Here is a 24,346-nt window from a genome sequence, read left to right on the forward strand (position 1 = left end):
GCTTTCTATACATTAAGCAACTGATATGAAATCATCAGCTTTTATATACAAGTAGCCTAGTTGTGAAGATACTACACACAAAGTTTGTTTGTTTACACTTGGATAAAGGATTAAACAAGAATATAATTTCTTGGCAATTATAAATTATATATAAGCCAATCAGTAAACACTGACTTGCCCTCCATTGCAGAACACCAACATTATGACTAGAAACACTGAAACAAATTCCAGTTGCTCAGGGCAATTCTATTAAATTGAATGCAACACCAGGCACATCTTGCATGTAAATCTGGTTATTTACAATAATCTGATTCATAGGCTGCATCAGTCTGCTTTGTATGTTGTCACCATTTTTGTGCTGCAGTTACAAAGGACTATATCTTGGCAAAGCAAGACTTCCAAACCCCATGTTTATTGGGACTTATTCGTTAGATCAGGGTTTCTCAAACTTTTTGTACAACGGAACCCTTCACAAATCCTGAAATTTTCACGGAACACCTTGATTATTTTGTAATGTATTAATTAATAATTGATAATTAATTAAACATCAATTAAACCATCATTAAATTAATTTGTGCTGATTTTCATTGATATATCCCATTCTGATCACCAAATATATTTATAATGTTATTATATTGTTATAAGTACTTATGAGTGAATGCAGACTTTTTCTCCTGTGTGCTTGAGGTGGATGACTCACTATCTGTTCCGTCACAAACACTTTCAATAAGAGATTTCTTAATACCAAAATTAAACAAAGTGCCTTGTCTCTTATTCATATTATAATTTAAATCGGTATTCCTATGACTTTTAAAAAAATCGCAGCTCTCCGGTTTCAGAACAAGCACTTACACACTGCAATACGAACTTGCGAAGAAAGTATTCAGTATTAATTAATAGACATTTGCTATTGTTGTAATCGGCTTGTAGACAATTTTTATGATCAGTCATAAACGGTAGTATTCTCTTTCCCGATTGTTGAAAGATTTCGATGTGTGAAAATTAACGATAATTCATGAATATTTCCATGTTTAAAAATATGCCGCTTGGTCACTGACATTTATTATATGACACAGATGTCATTTTCTTCAGTTTTGAGAACTGAGGATATGCCACCCATTGTTATAATCTGGTTGCAGGCAATTTTTATGACCCATCATAAACAGAGGTATTCCCTTTTCCAAATGTTGAAAGGTTTCGATGTGTGAAAATAAACGATACATAGATGTTATTTGGCATTCTGGGTCTGAGCTTTTCGACATATTCTCGAATATTATTCTCCTCAGAATATTTATTCATGAAAAATGTTTAGAAAACTAAAATGACAAATTCCAGACTTCTCGCGGAACACCTATTCACCTTCCCCAGAACACTAGTGTTTTGCGAAACACAGTTTGAGAAACCCTGCGTTAGATTATGAGGTGTGGAGTATGCCTTTAAAGTTTGCAAGAGATCCAGAATCACCCTGATGTCTGTGCACTGCATGGTTTGCCAAATGAATAGGATTAGTGGTGATTGAGAACTGTATATATTATTTTTATTATTATTATTTGACACCTCCAGGGAGTCCAAGGACTCATCGAGGGAGGGCACCTGCTCTACAACTCTGTCTCCGCCAACTGACCGTAACCACACCAACGCCATCTACCGCCGACCACCACCACTAGTTTTTTCCACAGATAATCACAAACATCCATGCCCACGGCAGGATTCAAACCCGCAGCCTTTTGTCTGGAGAGCAGATACATTAACCACTCGGCAGGCCAAGAAATTCAGGGAGCCTTTCACATGAATGTTTGCAAGACCTGTAGCATGTTAGTGCCACGTGTAGGCTTAGTGTGTTCATAGTAGATGATTTATATATAAATTAAAGATGCCAAGAATGGTTATATGTGCCTTAGTATCCCATAATGCAATGCACATATCCTTATGGACATGTATATAATGCTCTGTGTTATGGGAAGGGTTCTACCCAGACTGGTTTCCACCTTTATTGAGGTGAAAAAATAAAGGGGTGCTCATCATAGGCCTAGAGTAGTTAGTATAGGGATGTAAGAGCGGCTAATATTATTAGGAGAAAGAAAAGACAGACAGATATGAGAGATGGCGAAAAGGCCTCAACTCTTTTAAATCATCATGTAGCCAAAGCCTATTAGTTTTCCTTTATCACCAGTTTTATGCAGATGAACAACCAAAAGACCAATTGAAACTAAAGCGCAAAGATGACTGATACCCAGGTGGTTAGTCTTCTCTGCCTGGGATTGCTCTCCATTCATCCCTGCATATGACCACATTGAACTAAGAGGATGGAACCATTTTAAAAAACCTCGCATAATAAAAATAGAATTTTATCCCCCACCCCTGTGAATATTGCATGTGTGTAGTCTACACTACTTAGCCAAAAATTTGATATCTCCTAAAATGCTTCTTTCTAAATACAAAAATCATCTGACTGAACAATAAAATTTCTACATTACAATATTATAAAGCATTTGGATGTCATATTGCTGGTTTTCAAATCCATATTTTTTTCTAACCTTCCACAAATGATATTTTAATTCATTAATTATAAAAATCAAAATTCTCTTCAAATTGCTGACAGGTGGTGGGTACTGCAAAAAAATAACCTGTTCTGTTGTAAGTGAATGCCCAACACATTACATAATCTGTTTCAAATATGCAGGGCAAAAGGGCAGCTGTGGAAAGAATGTCAATGCCAGAATGTTGTAGCAATTTAACTTCTTGGTATCGGCAACAAAAAAAAAAAAAAAAAAGTCTCATCAGTGGGAGCCAGACCCAGATGTGATTGTACATCACCAATATAAAGGTAAGTTACAGGTGCAATAGATACGATAAACTCCAGAGTCAGCCAATGGGAGGGGGGGATACTTAGAGGAGTTGAATATGTTTTTTAATTTTATAGGTTATTTAAAAGTGGCATTAAGATTATAGCATAGAATTCTGTTGATTTTTTCTGATAATTCATTAATGTATGGGATAGTTATGGTCTTGATGAAGTTTTAAACTTCATGTATAAAATTAAAAAAACATGTATCTATTGATCTATTGCACCTGTAACTTATCATATATTTTGGTAAAACTGGACATGCATTCCCTATTTGTAAAAAAAAAAAAAAAAAAAAAAAAAAAAAAAAAAAAAAAAAAAAAATTGAACCATTTTGATGAAGGCCTCTCAGATCATACTCTTAACACCCAACACCAAATTGATTGGAAAAGTACCTGTTCTTTACATCATACAAAAACTTGATATGAATGGAAATTTAAAGAAGCCTGTGAAATTCTGAATAACCATTCTAATCTTAATAATTGTGGCATAAAAATCCCAAGAATTTGAATAGCACATATTCAACCTGCTTAGTTCAAGTTTTCCAGCAAACTCTGACTTTAGGACTTGAAGCAATTATTTCAGCTTTTATTGGCCACCATCCATACTGTTTTGTTTTAATTTATATGTATATTTATGAGTAATTATGGGTGCACATGTTGCTCTCTAGCTTAATTTATTTTTTGTAACAAAATAGAAAATAATAACAGGACTCTAGCATTAATGTAAGGTTTTTTACACCATAGGTCAGGCTAGTAGTTTTAATAGTTGTTGACTAAATCAGTGTAACTTTAGCATACTATGCAGATTGTGGTGCAGCTTGTTTCTTCATATGTACATGTGTATACTCCAGGTGATGATCATGACCTTAATGTGAAGGTCGAAATGTCGAGTGATTTATTTTCGTTTATATTAAACTGAAATTTTACTCTAATAGTGGTAGTTTCCATAATTTTTATAGTGAATAATCATATTATCTTTTGCCTTTTAGTTCTTGTTCTTTGTGTCATCACCATAAGATGGTGTGTATGCTCTATCTCTTAATTATTTGATAATGCTACAATTTATACAATTCAACCACACAAAAGGTTGCGAACAATCTATAGTATATGAGCACCATGGACCGGCTATGTATTTTTTTTAATGAACTTTATATAATTTTTTTCTATAATTTTTACAGAATCTAGAAATCGAAATATAGAGACTAAACATGAAACTTTTCAAAGCACTTCCTACTTCCATTAAGCTGGGCTGACACCAGGTGTCGAGCAATCACAAATAATCCATGCTTGTGCCAGGAATCAAATATATAGCTGCCTGGAGATTGGATATGATATTCACTCTGGCCATCTGACTACTTGACTGGCAAAGGATAATCATGTGACACAGCATAGATATTAAATGGTGTCTGCAGTCTTTCAATATATACTTCATTAGTAAATTTATAACTAGAGCTGAAAACCAAAACGTCCCTATGTGGGATATTCTGACATGGATTCTATGGCATTTGATGTGTATGTTATTATAGTTTATAAGCTCTTGTACTTCTTTTAGAGCATCTTTCTAAAGCTTATTTGAAACTATATAAAGATTTGCAAGTTTATAGCAAGAGTGATGACAGTATTCTATTTCTATGCCTTCTCTCATCACCAGTTCCCTGATATACACTCTCAGTGGATATACAGACTGCTTTGATTAAGTGCACTATATAATTAAGTTTACTTACTAAAATAAAGAGCCAGAAGGCTTCATTTCGGCGATGCAAAATTATATAAATCAAGTGGATATTAAATCCAGCATTATTTCAAAGCTGAATGCAGAAATTATAAAAGTTTCGTACGAAATTTGACCAGAGAGCTTACGGGAATGCACTTGCCGGCATTTACGAGTTGCCCTAATGTGGGCCTTATAGGAGACATGATCGCTGCACAAGTGTCCATATATTTGTCTTCTATTGGTTCATTTTGATATGGTTTCACTGGCCTGATAGCTGTTTCGAACTGGTTGGTTCTCCTCAGAGACTAGGCAGAAACCTTAAGAGAGCAAAAACTCTCGTTCAGTACTAAGGAGCTCGAAGTGTCGGAGAGGTGTATTTTTTGTAAGTGAAGTCTCAGATTCTGGAATTAATATCCACTTGATTTATATAATATTGCAGTGCCGAAATGAAGCCTTTTTGACTCTTTATTTTAGTAAATACTTTATGCACCGATTGAGAGTTTGCTTACGAAAAATACACCTCTCTGACACTTCGAGCTCCTTAGTATTGAACGAGAGTTTTTGCTCTCTTAAGGTTCCTGCCTGGTCTCTGAGGAGAACCAACCAGTTCGAAACAGCTGTCAGGCCAGTGAAACCTTATCAAAATGGACCAATAGAAGGCGAATATATGGATGCTTGGGCAGCGATCATGTCTCCTATAAAGTCTGCGCTAGGCAACTCGTAAATGCCAGCGAGTATATTCCTGTGAGCCTCTTTGGTCAAATTTTGTACGAAACTTGTAGTTTCTGCATTCAGCTTTGAAATAATGCTGGATTTAATATCCACTTGATTTATATGATTAAGTTTATATTATTACTAATCTGTTATCAACAATTTTCCTCCAAATTAGTCTATTAATTGTCAGCACTCTAATATTGTCATATCTAACTTTGTGGTCTTCTCAGGCACTTTTGACTGAATTAATCCATCTGGATCTTAGTCTTCCTCTGGGTCTTAAGAAAAAGACTTTTCTTTTTAAAATATTTCAGCTATTTAGGCAGTTTTTAGTGAACATGAAAAATTAAATTTTAAAATAAACAACAGAATAAGCAAAGCTGGTATTGGTGGGGAGCCAGTTGAATAAATTTATATGGAATAAGAAAATTTAGCTAAAACATCAAATTAGCAGTATACAAGACAGCGTTTGAAATAAAGCACTTGATTGAAGACTAGAGACCACATATATAAGAGATCCGAGAAAAATTAAGGTGGTTGAACAGTGGCATCAATGGCAGACTTATATGAAAAAATGACGACATTAGGAAGGAACTTGAAAGTGTTTGCATTCAAGAATGTGTGAGCAGGGCTAATCTAAGGAGGTGTGGTCACCTAAATTGAATAGGAGAGAAAAATTAAACAAAACCGGTGTTTAATGCCAAGATGGTTTTCTTACCATTGGTAAGAACTAAAACTCTTCCTTGCTGGTCAGCATTTTTCTTCGAATCAAGAGGTGATTACAGCTGTAGAGGGGTATTTTGCAGATCTTACTCAGAACCACTACAGGGATGGAATAATGGCACTGAAGCATCACTGGAATAAATATATTAGTTTTAAGGGAGATTATGTTGAAAAATAAAAATAGTTTTGAAATTATAAATTCGTTTTTTCATTGTTAGGCCGAGAACTTTTCAGACCACCCTCCTATATCTATATACCTAGTTGGATTAATTTTTTTTTTTTTTTTGCAAATTTGAGAGGTGTTATTGAGGGATTTTTATTATTCATTGGCTAAAATAAAATTGTGTAAACAGTCTAACAAATGTGGATAAGGATTTAAGAATACTACTTAGGAATACAACAGTATTTATATGCATGCAAACAATTTTGTTATTGTGTATTCAAATGATCCAAAATTGCTGCTAATGGTGTGAGTTTAAATATCAGAGCTCCTTATTCAGATATGACTGGATGTTTGGAATACAGAATGACTTTCACTCATTTGGTCAACTGCCAAGTCCTTTGATGTGGCCATTAGTTTTGTTATAAGTTTCCCAGATAAGGACAATATATTCTTATGGATATTATCCTTATTTTAAGTGCTATATTTTGGTTGTATGTCCATTGCTTGCCATCTTGATAATGTTGTTTGGAATGGGTGGTTGGGTGGGTAGAGGGGAAATTGTCTGCATGCATATAAATTTTGTTATTTCTAAGGAGTATTCTTAAACCTTTCTCCACATTTTGTAGATTATTCACTTTTGCAGTGATTTTGAAGCTACATTTGCATAGCCAATGTAGAATTAAACCTTTGATAACACTTCAAATTTGCATTAAAAAATGTTTTATATCTTTCCTTTCCAACAGTTTATCTGATTTCTTCCTCAAATTGATTTTGCTAAACTTGAGTATATGGCATTCATGTGTGGATGTTAGTGAATTGGAAGTTAGTTTTTAGCTACAGAACTGTTGTGTTCCTGTGTGCCTTATATATATCATGGGGAAATCTCTCAAAAATGCAAGTGTTTGGGAGATTTCCTCTCCTCTTTTTGCATAACATTACTTAGACTTCATTCAGCCATACCTTGCAGAACAATTTGGCTTTGAGATTATAGACTAGCCAACCTGAATTTCTTAATCCAAGGTTAGTTCTTTGATTTGTTATTTAACAGCTGACCTACAGAACTATTTTACTACTGTATCTTTAAATTCAAATATCATTTGAATAAGTGCAGCTCCCACTCGTTCATTAAACCCAAATCATAGCATTGCAAATATGTCATAATGGTATACTGTATTACTTTGTTACTGTTGAAAGCAAACAAAAACTTCACAGATTTTCTTTTGTTGTGCGGATTCAAACTTTAATTAGAACTAAACATGCTATCTTTTTTAATATAATACCACTTTTTTATATAATGAATTTAACACAGAATATACCATACTTGGATTTTTTTTTTTTAAATAGATAAATAAAAATTTTTATTTGTCCCTTTTCAAAATATTTTTTGTTCCCTGCCTTGAATATACTACTCTTAGCATTTTTTGCCCTTTAATGAGTGAGAAGTTTACTGGTCAAAGCTGTATAACTGAGAGGAGACCTCCACATAGCCTTTAAAGGAATGCGGAGAACCGACCAGAGCTTTTGACCTAATGTCCAATCCCCACCTTCTCGTGGTGCACCCTGTTGGGTACCTACTTGGATACTGAACGAACGAGGATGGGCTGGCAATTTGGGATTTAACTGACCAAATTGTATTCTTATTGGTTAAACCAAAATAAAAAATGATGGTACAACATGACAAAATTTCATGCCGGCTGGGGTGTCGCCCGGTTAAACAAGGCCCCCGTTGTTTTCGCCAGGGAACCAGGGCGAACAGCAAAAAGTCAGCTACTGGAACAAATCTGAAAACACACCCCAACTCAACATTGCCAGAGTTAAAGATCGGTACTATCAATATAAGAAGTCTGAATGGCAAAGAAATGGAGCTAGCTGAAGAATTAGATAAGTACCAGATCAACATAATAGGGATGACTGAAACAAAAAAGACAAAAACTGGTGAGATCTTTTTGAGCTATAAATACAAAATATTATATTTAGGCAATGACAATCAAGGAAAAGAAGGAGTAGCCATAGTATTCAACACAAAATACGAGGCCAATCTTCTTGAATGGCAGTCGGTCTCAAGTAGAGTAATGTGGGCAAATATGAGAATGGGGAACTGGACAATGAGATTTATTTGTGCCTATGGTCCCACAGAAGGTTCTACTAAGGTAGAAGTGGAGGATATTTTTGAGGCTTTAGAAAAAGCAACTGACACAATGAAAAAGGAAAAGTTAGTCCTTGTTGGGGATCTAAATAGCAGAGTAGGAAATGATTGTGAGACATACAAAAATATTTTGGGAAAATTTGGAGAAAAGAGCAAAGCTAATAATAATGGCAAATATCTGTTGGATTTCTGCTCAGGACATGAACTGGTTATTACTAACACTGTTACTAACTGTTCCAACATAAAAATGTGCACAAATTCACATGGAAAGAAGAGGCTAGGAATAAGAAAAGTCTCATTGACTATGTTATTGTTGATAATGATGTTTTCTCTCTGGTGCAGGACACCAGAGTGTACAGAGGATTTGAAATTGGGAGTGATCACTATTTAGTCTTGAGCAGGATAAAATTGAATTTCATATTGAAAAGAATAACATGTAAGAAAGTTTTAAAGTGAATAAAAGTTGAGCAGCTCTCAGATGTGAACTGTAGACTAAAATACATAAAGATTATTGAAGAAAAAATGAAACAGTTTGAGAATAGGAATCAAACCTTGGAGATTCAGTGGCAAACTCTGAAGAAAATGCTAAACACTGTGTAAAACTAGCTAAACAAAAGTCATGGGAAGACTTTGGCAAGAACATAGAAAATAAATGTCAAGAAGGTGGCAAAATATTCTGGAGGTTGTTGAAGAAGCTTAGGAATGGAGGAAAGAGTGCTGTAAAAGGAGTTAGAGATGATAAAGGTGACATGAAAACAGTAGAAAAAGATATCCTTGAAATATGGAGTAATTACTTTGAAAAACTGCTAAATGAAACATGCAGTCAGGAATACATATCCATACTTGAATAGAAAAAGCCTTTCTGAACTGCATAGTTCAGAAAGCCTGGACAGAGGGACGAATTCCCGATGATTGGAGTAGAGCTCTAATAGTGCCAATTTATAAAAAGGGAAATAAAACTGAATGTGAGAATTACAGAGGTATTTCCCTACTGAGTGTTCCTGGCAAGATCTATGCAAGTATACTTGAGAAACGGTTGAGAAGAATTGTGGAAGAAAAGCTTTGTGAAGAACAAGCTGGATTCAGGCCAAATAGAGGCTGTCAGGATCAGATCTTCACTTTACGACAAATAGTCGAGAAAGCATGGGAATATAGCAGAGATCTGTATTTAAGTTTTGTCGATTTGGAAAAGGCATATACAAGGTGCCAAGAGAGAAGCTATTCAATACGCTGCAGTTATATGGTGTTAATGGGGCATTATATCAAGCAATACTTAGTCTTTATTTGAGTTGTAAGTCAGCAGTTAGAATTGAAGGAAGTACAGGAAGATGGTTTAATGTTAAATCTGGTGTGAGACAAGGATGTATATTATCCCCTCTGTTATTCATTATCTATATGGATCACATTATGAAGGAAAGTGGTATTAAACATGATATCAAAATTGAAGATGTTAATGTCAGCTCTGCTTTATGCAGATGATGTTATACTTCTAAATAAATCCGCTACAAGTCTGCAAGATTCTCTGACTAAATTGAATAGCTGTTGTAATAGATATGGTATGAAGGTAAGCAATAAAAAGACAAAGACAATGAAAATAGGCAGAATCAATGAAAATGTCAACTGTGTTGTGAATGGAGAACCTGTGGAACAAGTAAACATTTCAGCTACTTAGGCACGATTTTTAGTGAAGATGGTAAATTAAATATAGAAATAGACAGCAGAATCAGCAAAGCTTGTATGGTGGAAAGTCAATTGAATAAATTCATATGGAATAAGAGAGAAATTAGTCAGAATACTAAATTAGCTGTATACAAGACAGTGTTCAAACCAGTTTTAACTTATGGATCTGAGAGCTGGGTCAGAAGTAAAACACTTGACCAAAGACTAGAGACCGCAGATATGAGAGTCCTGAGAAAGATTAGAGGCATGAGCAGATGGCATCAATGGCAATATCATATTAAAAATGAGGATATTAGGAAAGAACTTGATGTTGTCAGCATCCAGGAATGTGTTAGCAGAGCTAATTTCAGGTGGTATGGTCACTTAAACAGAATTGGCGAGGAAAGATTAGTAAAACAAGTGTTCTCTGCCAGGTTGGCAGTAAAACGACCCAGAGGAAGACCAAGATATAGGTGGATTGATACGGTACAAAGTGCCTGACGATAGAAATATAAGATCTGATAGTGTTGGAGTCTTGACAAGTAACAGACTGATTTGGAGGAAAATTGTAGATAGGAAGTTAGTAAAGATGTAATTTTTTTCATGTAGTACTATCATATCCTGTACACCCCTTGAGGGTACATGGCAGGAATTTGATGATGATGAAGTTTACTGGCTTACAGTACATTTTAATACTGTGAATGGGCTAAAAGTTAAATAACCTAGAAACTCTTCTTCTGGGTTATTTAACTTTTTTCAAATCACTTCAGGCATGGTGTGGTATGCATGGCGGTTGTTCAAATCCTACCATGGTATTCCAAATCATAGTGGGATTTGAACTCACTTTTGTCAGCTATTCCAATAAAAAGATTCACATCTGACATGGGACACAAACCTGTAACTCTAAACTCTGTTTCACATTTTAAAGAATTTCTGAACGTGTTTTTTTTAGTAACACTTAGACTTTTTTGCTTTCATTTTTAGATACTTTTATTGGTCACAGCATATGATATTTGAATTCCATGTAGAAACATCACTTACAGGAACAATTTTATCATAAGTTAAAAATTCTACTTGTGAAATGTTTTTCTCTCTCTCACTCTGGTATATTTAAAATAAATAAATAAATCCACATCATTATGCTTACCTTTTTTCGAATACTGTGATAAATCAGTAAGTTAAGATGTGTTTCAAATTAGTAATAAGTTAGAGTAGTAAGATTTTCATTTCTGTAATCAGTTTTAAAAATAGTCAAATTTAGTCGATTTTATCTTTCAGAGAAAGAAAAAAGGAAAAAGAACGAGATGAGTTATGGAAAAAGTTGTCACAAATAGAACTGAACCATAAATCGAAGTTGAATTCCCCTTGTTCAAGCAACCAAGCATGTGGTGATGGCTCTTTAAATATTTCACTGTCTTCTAAGGGAACAGGAAGTAACTTTGCAAGAGGTCAAAGCTTAAACCAATCTAACTGAGATATAATTATATAGGATGATTAATAGCAGCAAAGCCCTTGCATCATCAGCTTGGTTCTACAGGAGTGTCTACAGCTTTGTCTGTAGGAATGCCATTATCTCCTGATATCAAGTCTTAATGCTGGTTGAAGCTGAGAGAACAGCATACGAACCCCCTTTCTAATAAGTGTTGATTTCTTTTAACAAAGAAATTAGAATATGAATTATCATATTTGATGTCCCATATCTGCCTGCATTAAAACCATTTATTTCAGTAATTAATCCTGCAGATGCATAGAAAATCTGTTGTTAAAGAGACCTGTCATCCAGATCATGTTCACAGCATCCAAATAGTGCCCAGAACTGTAGGTCTTCATTTTTTTTTTCTTCTTCAAATCCTTTAGCATGTCAACATATGGCTCCAATAGAAAACACAATGGATTTTGTTAATAGTTGTGTATCCTCTTCAACTGAAAGGGAATATGGAAAGAGAGGAAATAAGGATCTATTCTGTGAACTGCAGAGATTGTAAATGGTAAAAGACAAGACACGTAACTATGTAATGTGGTGCTCTTAGTCAACCAATAGGGTAGTGTTGCTCTTTGCAAGATGTACAAAATGCATAGCTTGGTGCTATGCAATTGCTCATTTGAAGAATGAGTAGAACAAGCTTGGAATGTCTTTTGATAAACTCTTAAATTATCTACAGAATTAGACTGAAATGCCAGGGTGCGAATTACTCTGCAGTCTGTTTTTTTTTTTTTTCCCTGCCAATCTATTGTAACCAGACCAGTAGTTTTCTGTGTCCTTGTGCAGTAGTGCCTCAGCAGGAGGCCTTGTGTTAATTGTTGTGGTGAAGAACTGTAGTGTAAATAAAGAGGGGGTAATGTCACCTGGTAGTGTGCCTCGTATTTGACATTGTACATAGCAGAAATGGGGTTTAAATAAGACATTGTTTATTTGTGCTAACCAAAGAAAATGATTTACATACCAGTGTAGATGGTATTTATAATGTGTTTTGTTAACCTTTATTTGGGTTAATTATTGTTTGTATGCAAGAAATCTTGCCAGATAGTACTTTAACAGTCTTTAATATATGATGGATACTACCCCTTCATTTTAGGGGTTGTAGAAATAGGAAATATAATTTTAATTAAATTAATTGAAAACTTTAATTCCCTGTAATTTTTTTCACATCATATTGGCAACACTGTTTTGAAAAATATTTTTGAAGCCAAAATTTTTTTAAGAATTTTTTTTTAAAAAATTGTTTTTAAAATTTTGTGGCAGCCTCCATTAATTCATTAAAATATATATAGCTGCAAGCTTTTTATGTATTTTTGTTTTTTGTTTACATTAAATTTTATTAAAACTTTAGAAATCATATATAGAAACTGTTATTCTTGAATAAGTATTTGAAATCAAACTGCAGCCAACTCTTGTGAGTTTTATTGGTACTCTGAGCTAACAAAAAGATATTTAAACAACATTCTTTGCAGTAATTTTGCATGAATTAATGAATGTTAATAATATTTGGTTTCATTTCTCAAAAATAAGTGCATTATTAATTATGATAAGGATGAACTGATATGCCTCTGTGATATTAAATAATACTGACATATACTAATATTGATATTAGTATATTTTATTTTAACCCAGAGCAAATAAAAAAAAAAAAATACCAAGATCACTGTTTAATGTGATAATAGAAGAGTGCAAAATGTTGAATGCAAATAAGAATTCAAAGGAGGGAACAAATGAGATGGTGTGGCAAGTAGCAATATGTGCTAGGCAGAATGTGAGCAAGAATGGAGGTGTTAGATTATAAGATGGTGATAATACCGCGACTAATATTAAAGTAAGAAAAGATACGAAATAAAAACTGAAGAGTGCAGCATGATATTGAGAATTTCAACACTTCAAGTACTTTGCAACAACAGACAGAAATTGGAAAGGCCTGAAAAGTACTTAGCAAAAAGCACGGATGATAGAAAATGAAATGCAAAGAAGTAAAGGAATGCTTACAGAAGTAGATGAAAAGGATATAGTCAAAGTGATTCTGTGAGTAGGTGTGTTCTGGACAAGTGAGCAATGGAGGTATGTTTTCCTAGAACAAAGATACTTGATGTGACCAAAGTATCAAGTAAGCAAGTAGAATGAGAGGATGATATGACTATGTTGGTCGGAACAAACACTTTGAAGGTTAAAAGTATGGTATGAGAAAAGATATTAGAGTTGAGTGAGGTGAAAAAGAAGAGCAAAAGAAGTCAAGGTTATAAGCCTGTTGCCATGGTTATGACAGGAGTGAGCTGAGTAAGAGAGCAGTGATTCAGATGAAAGGATTTATATTTGGAAGATGGATTGCACCTGAATGGTTTTTGTATCAGATACTTATTTAATTATCCTCACTCCCTGTGAAGCATAGGGCCTCAACCATTGCTCTCCGTTAGACTCTGTTCTTTGCCTCTCTCCATAATCTTGTTTCATCTCTGCTTAGATTTCTCTACAAGTAACTTGAGATATCCCCCTTCTTCTGCTTCCCTGTTGGTTCCATTGTTCAGAAGAAGGGGATGTTCGGTTTATATTGTACCAGTTTCTTTTGCTCCTTAATTTGAACATCTTTGCTAATTTCATTTTTATTTTGCCACTAGCATGTGGTCTCTGTGTGTATCTGCTCCTCTCCATGCTTTCACATCCCACAAAGAGGATCTCTATATGATTTATTTATTGTTATGCGATCTGTTTGGTTTTTACTCTTTCCATCTGGTGAGATCCAGGTTTCTTTATGCATATTCTTATGCTTAATGATTGATAAATAGGCAGAAATCCTTAAATAATAGTCCATTTTTATTTTCATCTACTAGTCCTTTTCTCACTATTTCATATCCACTGTTGTCTTTACCTGCCTTTGTATTTGCATCTCCCAGAAGTTAGGTCATATATCTTTTGCTAATCTTGTCTAGCTCACTCGCTAGCAGATCATAAAAATCTTATTTTCTTGCCAGGCAGCACTGTTTGTAAGGCCATAAATCAGTTTATTGTTCTTTTAGTAACATTTTTATACTTGTGTTTTGAATCTAGCTTTTATTATTCTTTCTGATACTAGGGTTCCACTCCAATAGTGCCTTTCTTGCCTCCATTATCATCAGAGCAATATCCCTACTATGTTCATTTGCTAGCTTTCCAGAATATGTGACATATTTGAGTCATGTTAATCCTGGTATTTGTATCTATCCATCTCCTTTACTATGCTTTTCCAGACTCATGCATTGTCCTGATATTCCAACGTTCAATTTTGGTCACAGATTTGTGTGTGTGGCAATATCCTATCCAAGACACTTCCACCTGTTGGCTTCTTTAAGAGAGCTTTCACCAACCATTTCCTTTGATTCTTCAGCAGAAGTAGTCAGATTTCCTTCAATCCTTAAGGTTTCTGTAGTGGAAAATTTTTTTATGTATTATGGTTGCTAGCCACATGTATGACTCTCATCCTTTTTTGCCTGGGACTGGCAATGGCAGTTTCAAGCATCAGAAGTTTATTTTGCACTTGGTTAGACTATAATAAATTTAGTTTAATACTTTATCCAAGTGTCAGCAAACAAAGTTTGCACCTGAAAATATCTTCAGGACTGAGGTAAGGTGGTACATCCCTTGACAACTCATAGCAAAGGTGGATCAAGATCTCATCACTACTTATCTCAGTATCTCCCATAATGCAAAGCACATCTCCTTGCAGAGATGTATACTGCTATGCATTAAGGGAAGGGCCACTACCCAGACCGGTCTCGTCATTGGGAGGCAAACCTAGAGTGGTGATACTAAGCCAGAAGCTACGAGTTGCCAAGGGATATACCACCTTACCTCAGTCCTGAAGATATTTTCAGGCGCAAACAAAGTTTGCGCCTGAAATTAAATTAAATTAATTAAATTACTCCAGAGTAATTTAATAATAAAGTGGTACAATGGTTGTTAACTTGTATAGGTGAATATGAATTAGCTGGACAAATACCTTGGTCCTCCAAGTTGGGGGTTATTGCATAAGGCTGGTGACCTTACCAAATAAAAAATTTCTACAACTCAGATGCTTGAACTGAAAAATTCATCAGATGGAAACAATGTAATATGACTACGTAAGGATAAAGGTAACCAACTAGGAATCTCTGACATTTTAAAAGTAGCTACGTGGAATGTGTGAAGCAAAACAACTATAAACTAAAAATATTTATATATTTCATTATATTAATATAGCCGTGATAACAGAAACAAAAAAAAATTAAAGGGAACAAAAGTTATAAATGGTTTTACTATGTTATATAGTGAAGTGGAGCAACATATCAGAGTTTCTAGTGGTGTGGCTATTTTAATTGATAATAAATGGAAAAATAGAATACGAAAGTACAATTTTGTAAATGATCAAATTATAACAGTTAAATTAAAAGCAAATAGAAGCTACTTAAATATCATAGGAGTATATGCCCCTGAAGAAGGCAGGAAAGAGGATTCCAAACAATTTTATGAGGAACTACAAAAACAGTTATATAAATGTAATAAAAATGACAATATGTTAATAGCAGGAGATCTTAATGCCAGAGTTGGAAATAATCCAATCCTAAATGTCTTAGGGAAAAAATTGTTTAGAGTTTATTTTTCACTTGGTTAGACTGTAATAAGTTTAGTTTAATCCTTTATCCAAGTGTGAGTAAACAAAGTTTGCACCTGAAAGTACCTTCAGGACTGAGCTAAGGTGGTGCAACTCGTGGCAAAGGTGGAGAAAGCTATCGTCACTCCTATCTCAGTTTCTCCCACAATGCAAAGCGCATCTCTTTGTGGATTTGCGTAATGCTATGCATTAAGGCAAGGGCCACTACCCAGACCAGTTTCGACTTTTATTGAGGTCTCATCAGTGGGAGCCAGGCCCAGTAGTGGAGACACCAAGGCAGAAGCAATGAGAGGTCATCCCCACCTGTAGAAGTTGCTAAAAGGTGTACAACCTTTATTAAATTACTCCAGATTCAGAGAAAGATGTTGAGAGTTTATTTTTCACTTGGTTAGACTATAATAAGTTTAGTTTAATCCTTTATCCAAGTGTGAGCAAACAAAGTTTGCACCTGAAAGTATCTTCACGACTGAGCTAAGGTGGTGCAAATCGTGGCAAAGGTGGAGAAAGCTATCATCACTCCTATCTCAGTATCTCCCACAATGCAAAGCACATCTCATTGCAGATATGTGTAATGCTATGCATTAAGCTCACACTTGGATAAAGGATTAAACTAAACTTATTATAGTGTTAGGAAAATATGGGGAAATTTGCATGAATAACAATGGTCAAGAACTATTTAGACTTCTGTACTTTCAATAATTTTAAAATAACCAATAATTTTTTTTTCAAAAAAAAAAAAAAAATATATATATATATATACTTGGAATGGCAGAGGAACAAGCTTGTTGTCGGCAGGGGATCTATAATTGATTATATCGGAGATTAGCAACCCTTTCAGGCTTGTGGGCCACGTTCAACTTTTATTTTTAATAATTGGGCTGCAAGTTTAATTAAAAGAAAATAGTGAGTGAATAAATACTTAAGTTATCAATTTTTATTATATCAATCTTAAAAAACACAGAAATATTTAAAGTACGAGATATGAAACAAGCAGGAAAATGAAACTCGATGGAAACTTATTATCACGTAAAAATAAAGTAATATAGTTTATGCATCACAATATGTGTGTCTCTCTGCTTAATGTGACTTTTGTGATTGTTTTCCCTTAGCCAAATTATCTATATCCACTTTATAACTTGAGGTTCAAATTTGAATCTAAGCATGCAAATGTTCATCAGTCAGATGAGAAGAACATTTAATTTTTTGAAAACTCATGGCAGAAAATGCTTGTTCACAAATGTATGTGCTTCCAAATGTGACTATCATCTTCTTTGCGAAACTGATTTTTTTTTGGTAAACATTGATAAAATTTTTGGTAATATCGATAATAGTATTTGGTAATTTTGGTAATATTGATAAGCCAAAAATTGATAATATTTTCTAATGAAAATGCATTCTTTAATGTTTCATCGTGTTGTGATTCCAAAACTTCTATCTGTAGTTAGTTTGGTACATGATCGATACTATTTTTATGGAAATCCACAAATCTTGTTGAAAATTCCCTTAGTAAATCTTCAGTAATACCAACAAAAGTTTCCTTTTGTGTTTGCCATCCAACTGTAGATGCAGATTTACAACATATATTATGATGTAAATTTTCTTCTATCATATGTTTCTTCAACAGACATAGTTTGCCTTCAAAAGCTTTTATGTCAGAAAATAGTTCTGCTAGTAATATACCTTGGCCCTGCAGGTTCAAATTAAGTTCATTAAGGGATTGTAAAATCTACCATAAATGCAAGAGACATAATTCTTTTTTTATCCAATAGTTGTGGGACAGTATTTTCGTATTCAGTCATGAAAATATCTATTTTTTCATGCAAATTAAGAAATGTTTTTAAACAGTACCTCTACTTAACCATCTAACATCTGAGTACGAGCAGTAGATAATGTCCTTATACTCAGATTCTATTTCTATCAAGAATTCTTGAAATTGGCAGTGTTTCAGACCGTTGCATTGGATGTAATTTACAGTTGATATGATGTCCATAACGTCTTTCACTGATGATAAAATTTTACAACAAAGTGCTTCCTGATGAATTAAACACCATTGGATTATCATAACCTAAATTCTGTAATTCCGCACAAATTCGACCTATTACACCGGTGTTAGAGCCACTCATATTTCTTCCACCATCGGTTGTCACGCTTTTTATTTTCCAGTCCAATTCTAAATAATCAATAGTTTCTTTTACTTTATGAACAAATCATTGCTGGTTGTGGTAACTTTTAAACTACACAAACTGGCCAATTCTTAATGAATATTAAAGTCACTATCGATGCCCGAATAAATATTAACTGTGCAGTATCTTACGTCAGTACTTTTGCCCTTTGCCAGAGCATAACAATCATATGTGTTTGCTTTAAATATAAGCTGCTTAAAGAAATTGGTACCAATTTCTTCTTCTTGCCTTGCACAAGTCCTGGCAGATAAACTAATATCTTGAGATAATTTTTTTCTTTTCTGGGAATATTTGTTCAATTACAGCTAATAAACATCGTTTAATAAATTCTGAATCTGTATAAGGCCTTCCTTCTTTTGCATCCAGTTGTGCTACGACACTAGCACAAACAACTAATTCATTATGAATACCTTGCTTCTTAAATATGTTTTGCTGAGCAGTCAAAGATGCCTTTAATTTATTAATTTGATTTTTTCTAAGTTCATGTTCATTCTCGTAATGACGTCTGATATCATATTCTTTCATAACAGCAACACTTTTATGACAAATATGAAAAAGGGGCTACCCCATTTTCAGTAAAGAAGTACTTGCTGTTCCATTCATCATTAAACCTTCCTTCATCTGCAAGCTCATGTTTTCGTAAAGCCATTTTTTAAATTATTTTTACAAATATGTACCTCTGAAAATAACAGTTAATGTTATTGAATTATATTAAAAGATGGACCAGGCAAGCCGACTGCAAAAGTGCATCAAAATTTCGGTTATCGTTGGATGAATCGCCTTTGTTATCCCCACTCGTGATGACTCCCATGGTTGACTCGTGCCAAGTTACACTGCGATATCATGAAGTATAGGTATAAAATTATTTTTAATTTATTATTCATATTATAAAATGTATTATTTAATAATACATTTTATAATATGAATAATAATTCATATTATGACTGCATTTTTCACAGTCCTTTTATGAACTGCGAAAAATGCATGTTTGGGCCACATGCTTCCTGTAGGCCGCTGGTTGCCGACCCTTGGATTATATTATTACTAAGCAAAAACTAGCTACACGTGTGAGAGATGTACATGTTTACAGAGGAAGTGAAATTTTTTCAGATCATTGTTTAGTAGTCTCTAAAATAGAAATACTAGCAAAATGGAGAACGAAAGTAAATAAGAAAAGACAAGAAATAGAACAAGTATATAAAGTATATCTGTTACAAGAAGAAAGCATTAGAATGTTGTATCAATCATGATTAGCAGATTACCTAAAAGTAGCCCAAATCAGTGAAGATATAGAAGAAGAAGAATGGAAAACTTTAATAAAGATAATCCATAAATCACCCTCTGAAGTCCTTGGAAGGAAAAACATAATACTAAAAAGAAAAACATTAAACATCTGGAACACAGATATAGAAAATGCAATGAAAGAAACACAAATGGCAGACAAATCACTCCTTCAAAAACATACAAAGGAAGCAGAAGAAATATACAAAATCAAAAGAAGTATAGCTAAAACCATAGTATAGAAACCTCACCAAGATTCTTGGGACAGGTTTATTAATAAAAAAAAATAGATGAAGACATGCATGGAGGGTAAGATATGGCCTACAAAATATTAAGGAAATTAAACAAAGAAAGATATAGCACACTTATGATATCGGGGATATAGACTAGAGAATGAAATTCAGTTGTTTGCTGATGTTAAGTTGGGGTGAATGATAAGGAACATATCTGATCAGAATCTCTGTAGGCTGATATGAACAGACTAATGCTATGGCAAATATAACTGTCCGTTTAATATCCCTAAATGTAAAGTAGTTGTGGTAATTTATTACTAAAATCTGGATTAATGAAATAATCCGTATGAGCAGACTCTGAGCTTCAGATACCCTATGACCTTCTCCAGTTATGGGAGAACCAACGTATTATGAAATAATACATTGATTCCATTTTAATACCTGTAAAATCTTTCCCAACATTTTATTCAAGAGACTTCTCACTGTGTAGAGAATGCTATTAATGACTGTCAATGTGGTTTCCATCAAGGATGATCTATAAATGATCAGATTTTCAACATAATCCAGATATTTGAAAAATGCAATGAATTTGCGACTAAAATACACCATAGAGATCTTGATAGACTTTGAGCTTCATATGATAGTATAGACAGATTTATTTATTACAATGGAAAAACAGATCCCATGGATACTTATTGTCCTGTTCAAAGCTACAATGACCCTCATTGTCAGATTAAAATTCAGAATATTATCTGGTCCAATATGGTGGTGAACAAGGAGCTGAAATTCAGAGGTCACACTGCACAAGTTGTGAAGACATCACATCAAATTATGACACTTATCCAGAGGACTTGTAGAAATAAAGAGGTTCTGGTTCCATTATATAAGGTTTGTGATCAAACATCGTATGAATTGTGTATAGATTTGGTCTCCTGGTTTTCATGGTGATGAGGATGTTTTGGAAAGGTTCCAGAGAAAGCTGACGAAGGTCATAAGTGGTTTTTGAGATGTGAATATTGAGGACATATTGAGAAAATGCAGTTTGCAAAAGCTTTAAATAGGAGGAAGAGAGGGGATACGATTGAGACATTTAAGTTAATAAAGGGTTGTTACTAGGTTAATGTGGAAAAACATTTTTGTAAAATGGAAGAATGGCATAGAACAAGAGGACATACCGGGAAGAAATATAAGGAGGGTGCATGAACAGGGATTTAACTAGCAGGTTCTTTGCATGGAGAGTGGTTGGTGAGTGAAATGTGTTACCTGACATTGTGGTGAATGCAGATACATTGAATGAGTTTAAAGTATGGTTTGATGGACTTCGTGTGTAACAGCATTTGTCTCCTGCAATGAATCTTTTGACTCCATGGAGGTCTAGTGTTAATAATAATACGCATAAAAATTTATGTTTTGAGAAGGGGAAGGATGTCCTATCATGCTTATTTAATGTTTTTAAATGCTATATTATCAGATCTTCTGCAAGTCAGCACAAATTCTGCTATATGTTTCTGATATCAACATTATGGGAAGGACACAAAAAAAGTAATGAAGAAAACCTTTATTAGTTTATTAACGGCTTCAAAGAAGATGCATATGCAGATTAACCAAGAAAAAAACAAAATATATGCCCATAATATAAAAAAAAAAAAAACTGTGATGATCCTTCTCAAATTGAAATCAACTCCTGTGAATGTGAAATTGTACACAGTTTCTTGTATATTTGGGATCAGAAGTTGAAATATTATATCAATATTGAGATTCAAAACATATTCTTTCTGCAAATAGACATCTATGCCTCCATGTTTTTAGTGGCACTTGCATCATATAAATGAATATTTTTTCACATGTAAACACAAGAAACATTAAATAACACTTTATTACAAATATTTCATCTCAAAACTAACAAGTAATCTACAGATCAAATACTGTATGATTATAATATTTTTAAAAAAAATATTGCTTATGGAAAATGAGACATTTTTTTTTTCTTTTCTTTTCTTTTTTTTTTTTTATATATATATTATGAGTACTGTATGCCCACAGATGTGAGACTCTTCGACACTTCTGTGCATGTCAGAAGAAGGAGAATCCATTTCGATATTAGGGTAATCAGTGCATTTCGTGGGATGAGTATTTATTATTATACATCAGAAAATTAGCTTTTCTTTTATGAAAATTCTAGTTCTTAAAGTGGTAACTATTTTACTTGTACAACAGTTGGAAAATTTACATATAAAGTATGTGATTTTGTGTGTTGATGTTCAATTTATACGTCCTTTATTCTTTCTCTTCTTCAGCAAGAATTGACTATTCTTGGCACATTGCCAGCCTCAGTTCTATGAACTGTGGGCGTACGATACCTCTATAAAAAAATTCTAGACGTCATTCCAGTTAGCACTTTGTAGTTCAATATGGTTGAGATTGGCTAGGAAAAGAACAGTCTATAGAAAAGGAAGCTTGATAATATTATGGTCAGAGCTGTTGCCAAGAGGAGAGCAGACATCCACACTGTATTTGAAGAGGGTGCCAATTAAGAAAAGAACTCATTGTAGAACGATGAGTGTTTGGTATTCTGGACAATCATGACTGATGGCAAATAATTGAGATTCCCCTCTGGCTTAATCTGTGAAGTTAGAGAAGAGGAGCCAGTTTGTGTTATGGACATTAGTCTTCTAGGAAGACTCGCATTTACGATAATTAGATTCTTTGAAATCAAAAAGGGCAGCATGGGGAGCTGCACTCTTTGACATTTCATGGAATCCAATTACCTTAATTGGAAGTCCTAATGGGGACTTCCCAGTTAGGGGCACAGTAAAAGCAGTCAAATGAACGCTATAAAGTGAGGTAAGGAAATCTTGAGCCAGAGTAGATTGAAAAGTGGGGATTCCACGTCAGATAGCGCTTTGGCAAGGAATCAGATCTGATTTGACAACAGCACAATTTCCTCGTTTTTTTGCAGAATGCATCATGAAATGTGTATTTTGTATAGTTGAGGTAGGTGGTAATTGTGGAAGATGCCAGTTGGGGTTCAGTTAGGAATAGATCAGGTTTTGATGTCCGTAAATGGTGGTGGATATTATTAATGTTTGTAGTGATGCCTCAAATGTTAATGAAATGGATATGGAAGTGTTTTTATATAAGAAATTTTAAGAGTTATTTTGGGGATTTTTTTTTCTGGTATATTTTTATTATTTTCACAATTTCTTATCATTTTTATGGGAGTTTTTTTTTTTTTTTTTTTTTTATATCCACAGTAACACTAATATTATGACAATCTTTCATGGTAGGGTTAATTCAGGTAACTTAGCTCCCATGCCCAGACTCAATTCCAAGTGTGGCCTTGGACAGTGCTCACCATCTGATTGGGAAGTCTCCAACAGATGAATTTCCATCAGGTTTGGTCTTATATACTGTCTGGCAGCCAACCTGCAGAAACTGCTTTACTTCTGTATCCTCAGTTGGAGGAGATCCTAGCTCCCTAGTTCAATGATTAGTGTGTTGAGTATGCCTAGCAAGCCCATCATTTGCACTTCATGTGGGAAGAAAGGGGGGGGGGGACAGAAACTGGAGATCCTACTCTTGAGATAAAGTGTGCAGTAAGCACTTCATACCTTTAAAATCTGGGGTGGTGATTTTTTACTAAGCGATGAAAGATATCTACTACATAGAGATTTAGTTCATATTGCTTCTAACTAGGGAAATATGCTTTGAAGACTGCAATGAGTTCTAACAGCTGTTTGTTGAAACAGGTTGTGCCATGGGAAGATGGGGGTTGACTTGGCCAGGAGAGGATATATATTCAAAAGAGTATGATACTCTTTCAAACTTGCATGAGGTTACCTAAGTTAAAAGCTTCCTGAACTTAATCTGTTTAGCATATGGCAGAGCACTGTGGGTTTGTAATGAAAATGTGTTATCAGACTTGCCAGTGGCATTCATGATTTGAACGCAAGAAAATGGCAAGCGATTTTAAACTGATCTGTTTAATGTAGATTAATTCCCATCATTATAACATGACTAGTGTCATGTTATAAGATGAGGATGTTCACCTAAAAATCTGTAATATGTTCATAGAAAATCTGAATCTACTGGAACTGTAAACATATGATTGAATATCTAAAATGAACCTCGATATTGTTAGTATTTAAGAATACATGAATAGAGTAATCTATAGTGGTAGAATGACAACTTAAACAGAATGGGAAAAGGAAAGATTAGGGAGGGAAAAAAGGAGAGAATATTTGGAAGAAATAGGACCTAGAGAAGGACCAAGATATAGATGGATTGATGCAATTCAGTGTCTCTTAGAACAGTGCAGTACAAGATATGTATTGCACAGTAGTGGTGTCTTGCCAAATAAATGATCATGTAGTATTATCATTGTATCTTTTATACCGTTAGAGAGTACTTATCAGGAATTTGATTGCTGCTTGAAAAAGAAAGAAAATGGTGTTTATACAAAATTCAGAGGTACAGTTACACCCCGAGTTACTTAACATGCAACTTAACATAAATTCGCAGTTACGTATTGAATCTACTAGGGCATATGAACACGTTTGCGGCTTTGACA

At 34.2% G+C, this 24,346-nt stretch overlaps 1 protein-coding gene across 2 annotated transcripts in view; it reads left to right on the forward strand.

The window, feature by feature from the left end:
• The window catches only part of LOC150102184 (serine/threonine-protein phosphatase 2A 56 kDa regulatory subunit epsilon isoform-like), a 270,781-nt gene extending 258,187 nt beyond the window's left edge, over positions 1-12,594 (forward strand). The window contains exon 12 of one of the 2 annotated variants that reach the window (XM_090399531.1): positions 11,228-11,441. In XM_090399531.1, coding sequence (XP_090255657.1) covers positions 11,228-11,300 — 73 coding nt within the window. In that variant the 3' untranslated portion in view covers positions 11,301-11,441. Of the gene's footprint in view, positions 1-11,227 lie in introns of both variants that reach the window. The other variant, XM_090399530.1, reaches the window with a different exon arrangement.
• Positions 12,595-24,346: the final 11,752 nt, after the last annotated feature.

The sequence above is a fragment of the Typopeltis vanoorti genome, chromosome 10, assembly GCF_054136105.1.
Source record: "Typopeltis vanoorti isolate ZY-2024b chromosome 10, IOZ_Tvanoo_1.0, whole genome shotgun sequence".
Classification (NCBI taxonomy): domain Eukaryota; kingdom Metazoa; phylum Arthropoda; class Arachnida; order Uropygi; family Thelyphonidae; genus Typopeltis; species Typopeltis vanoorti.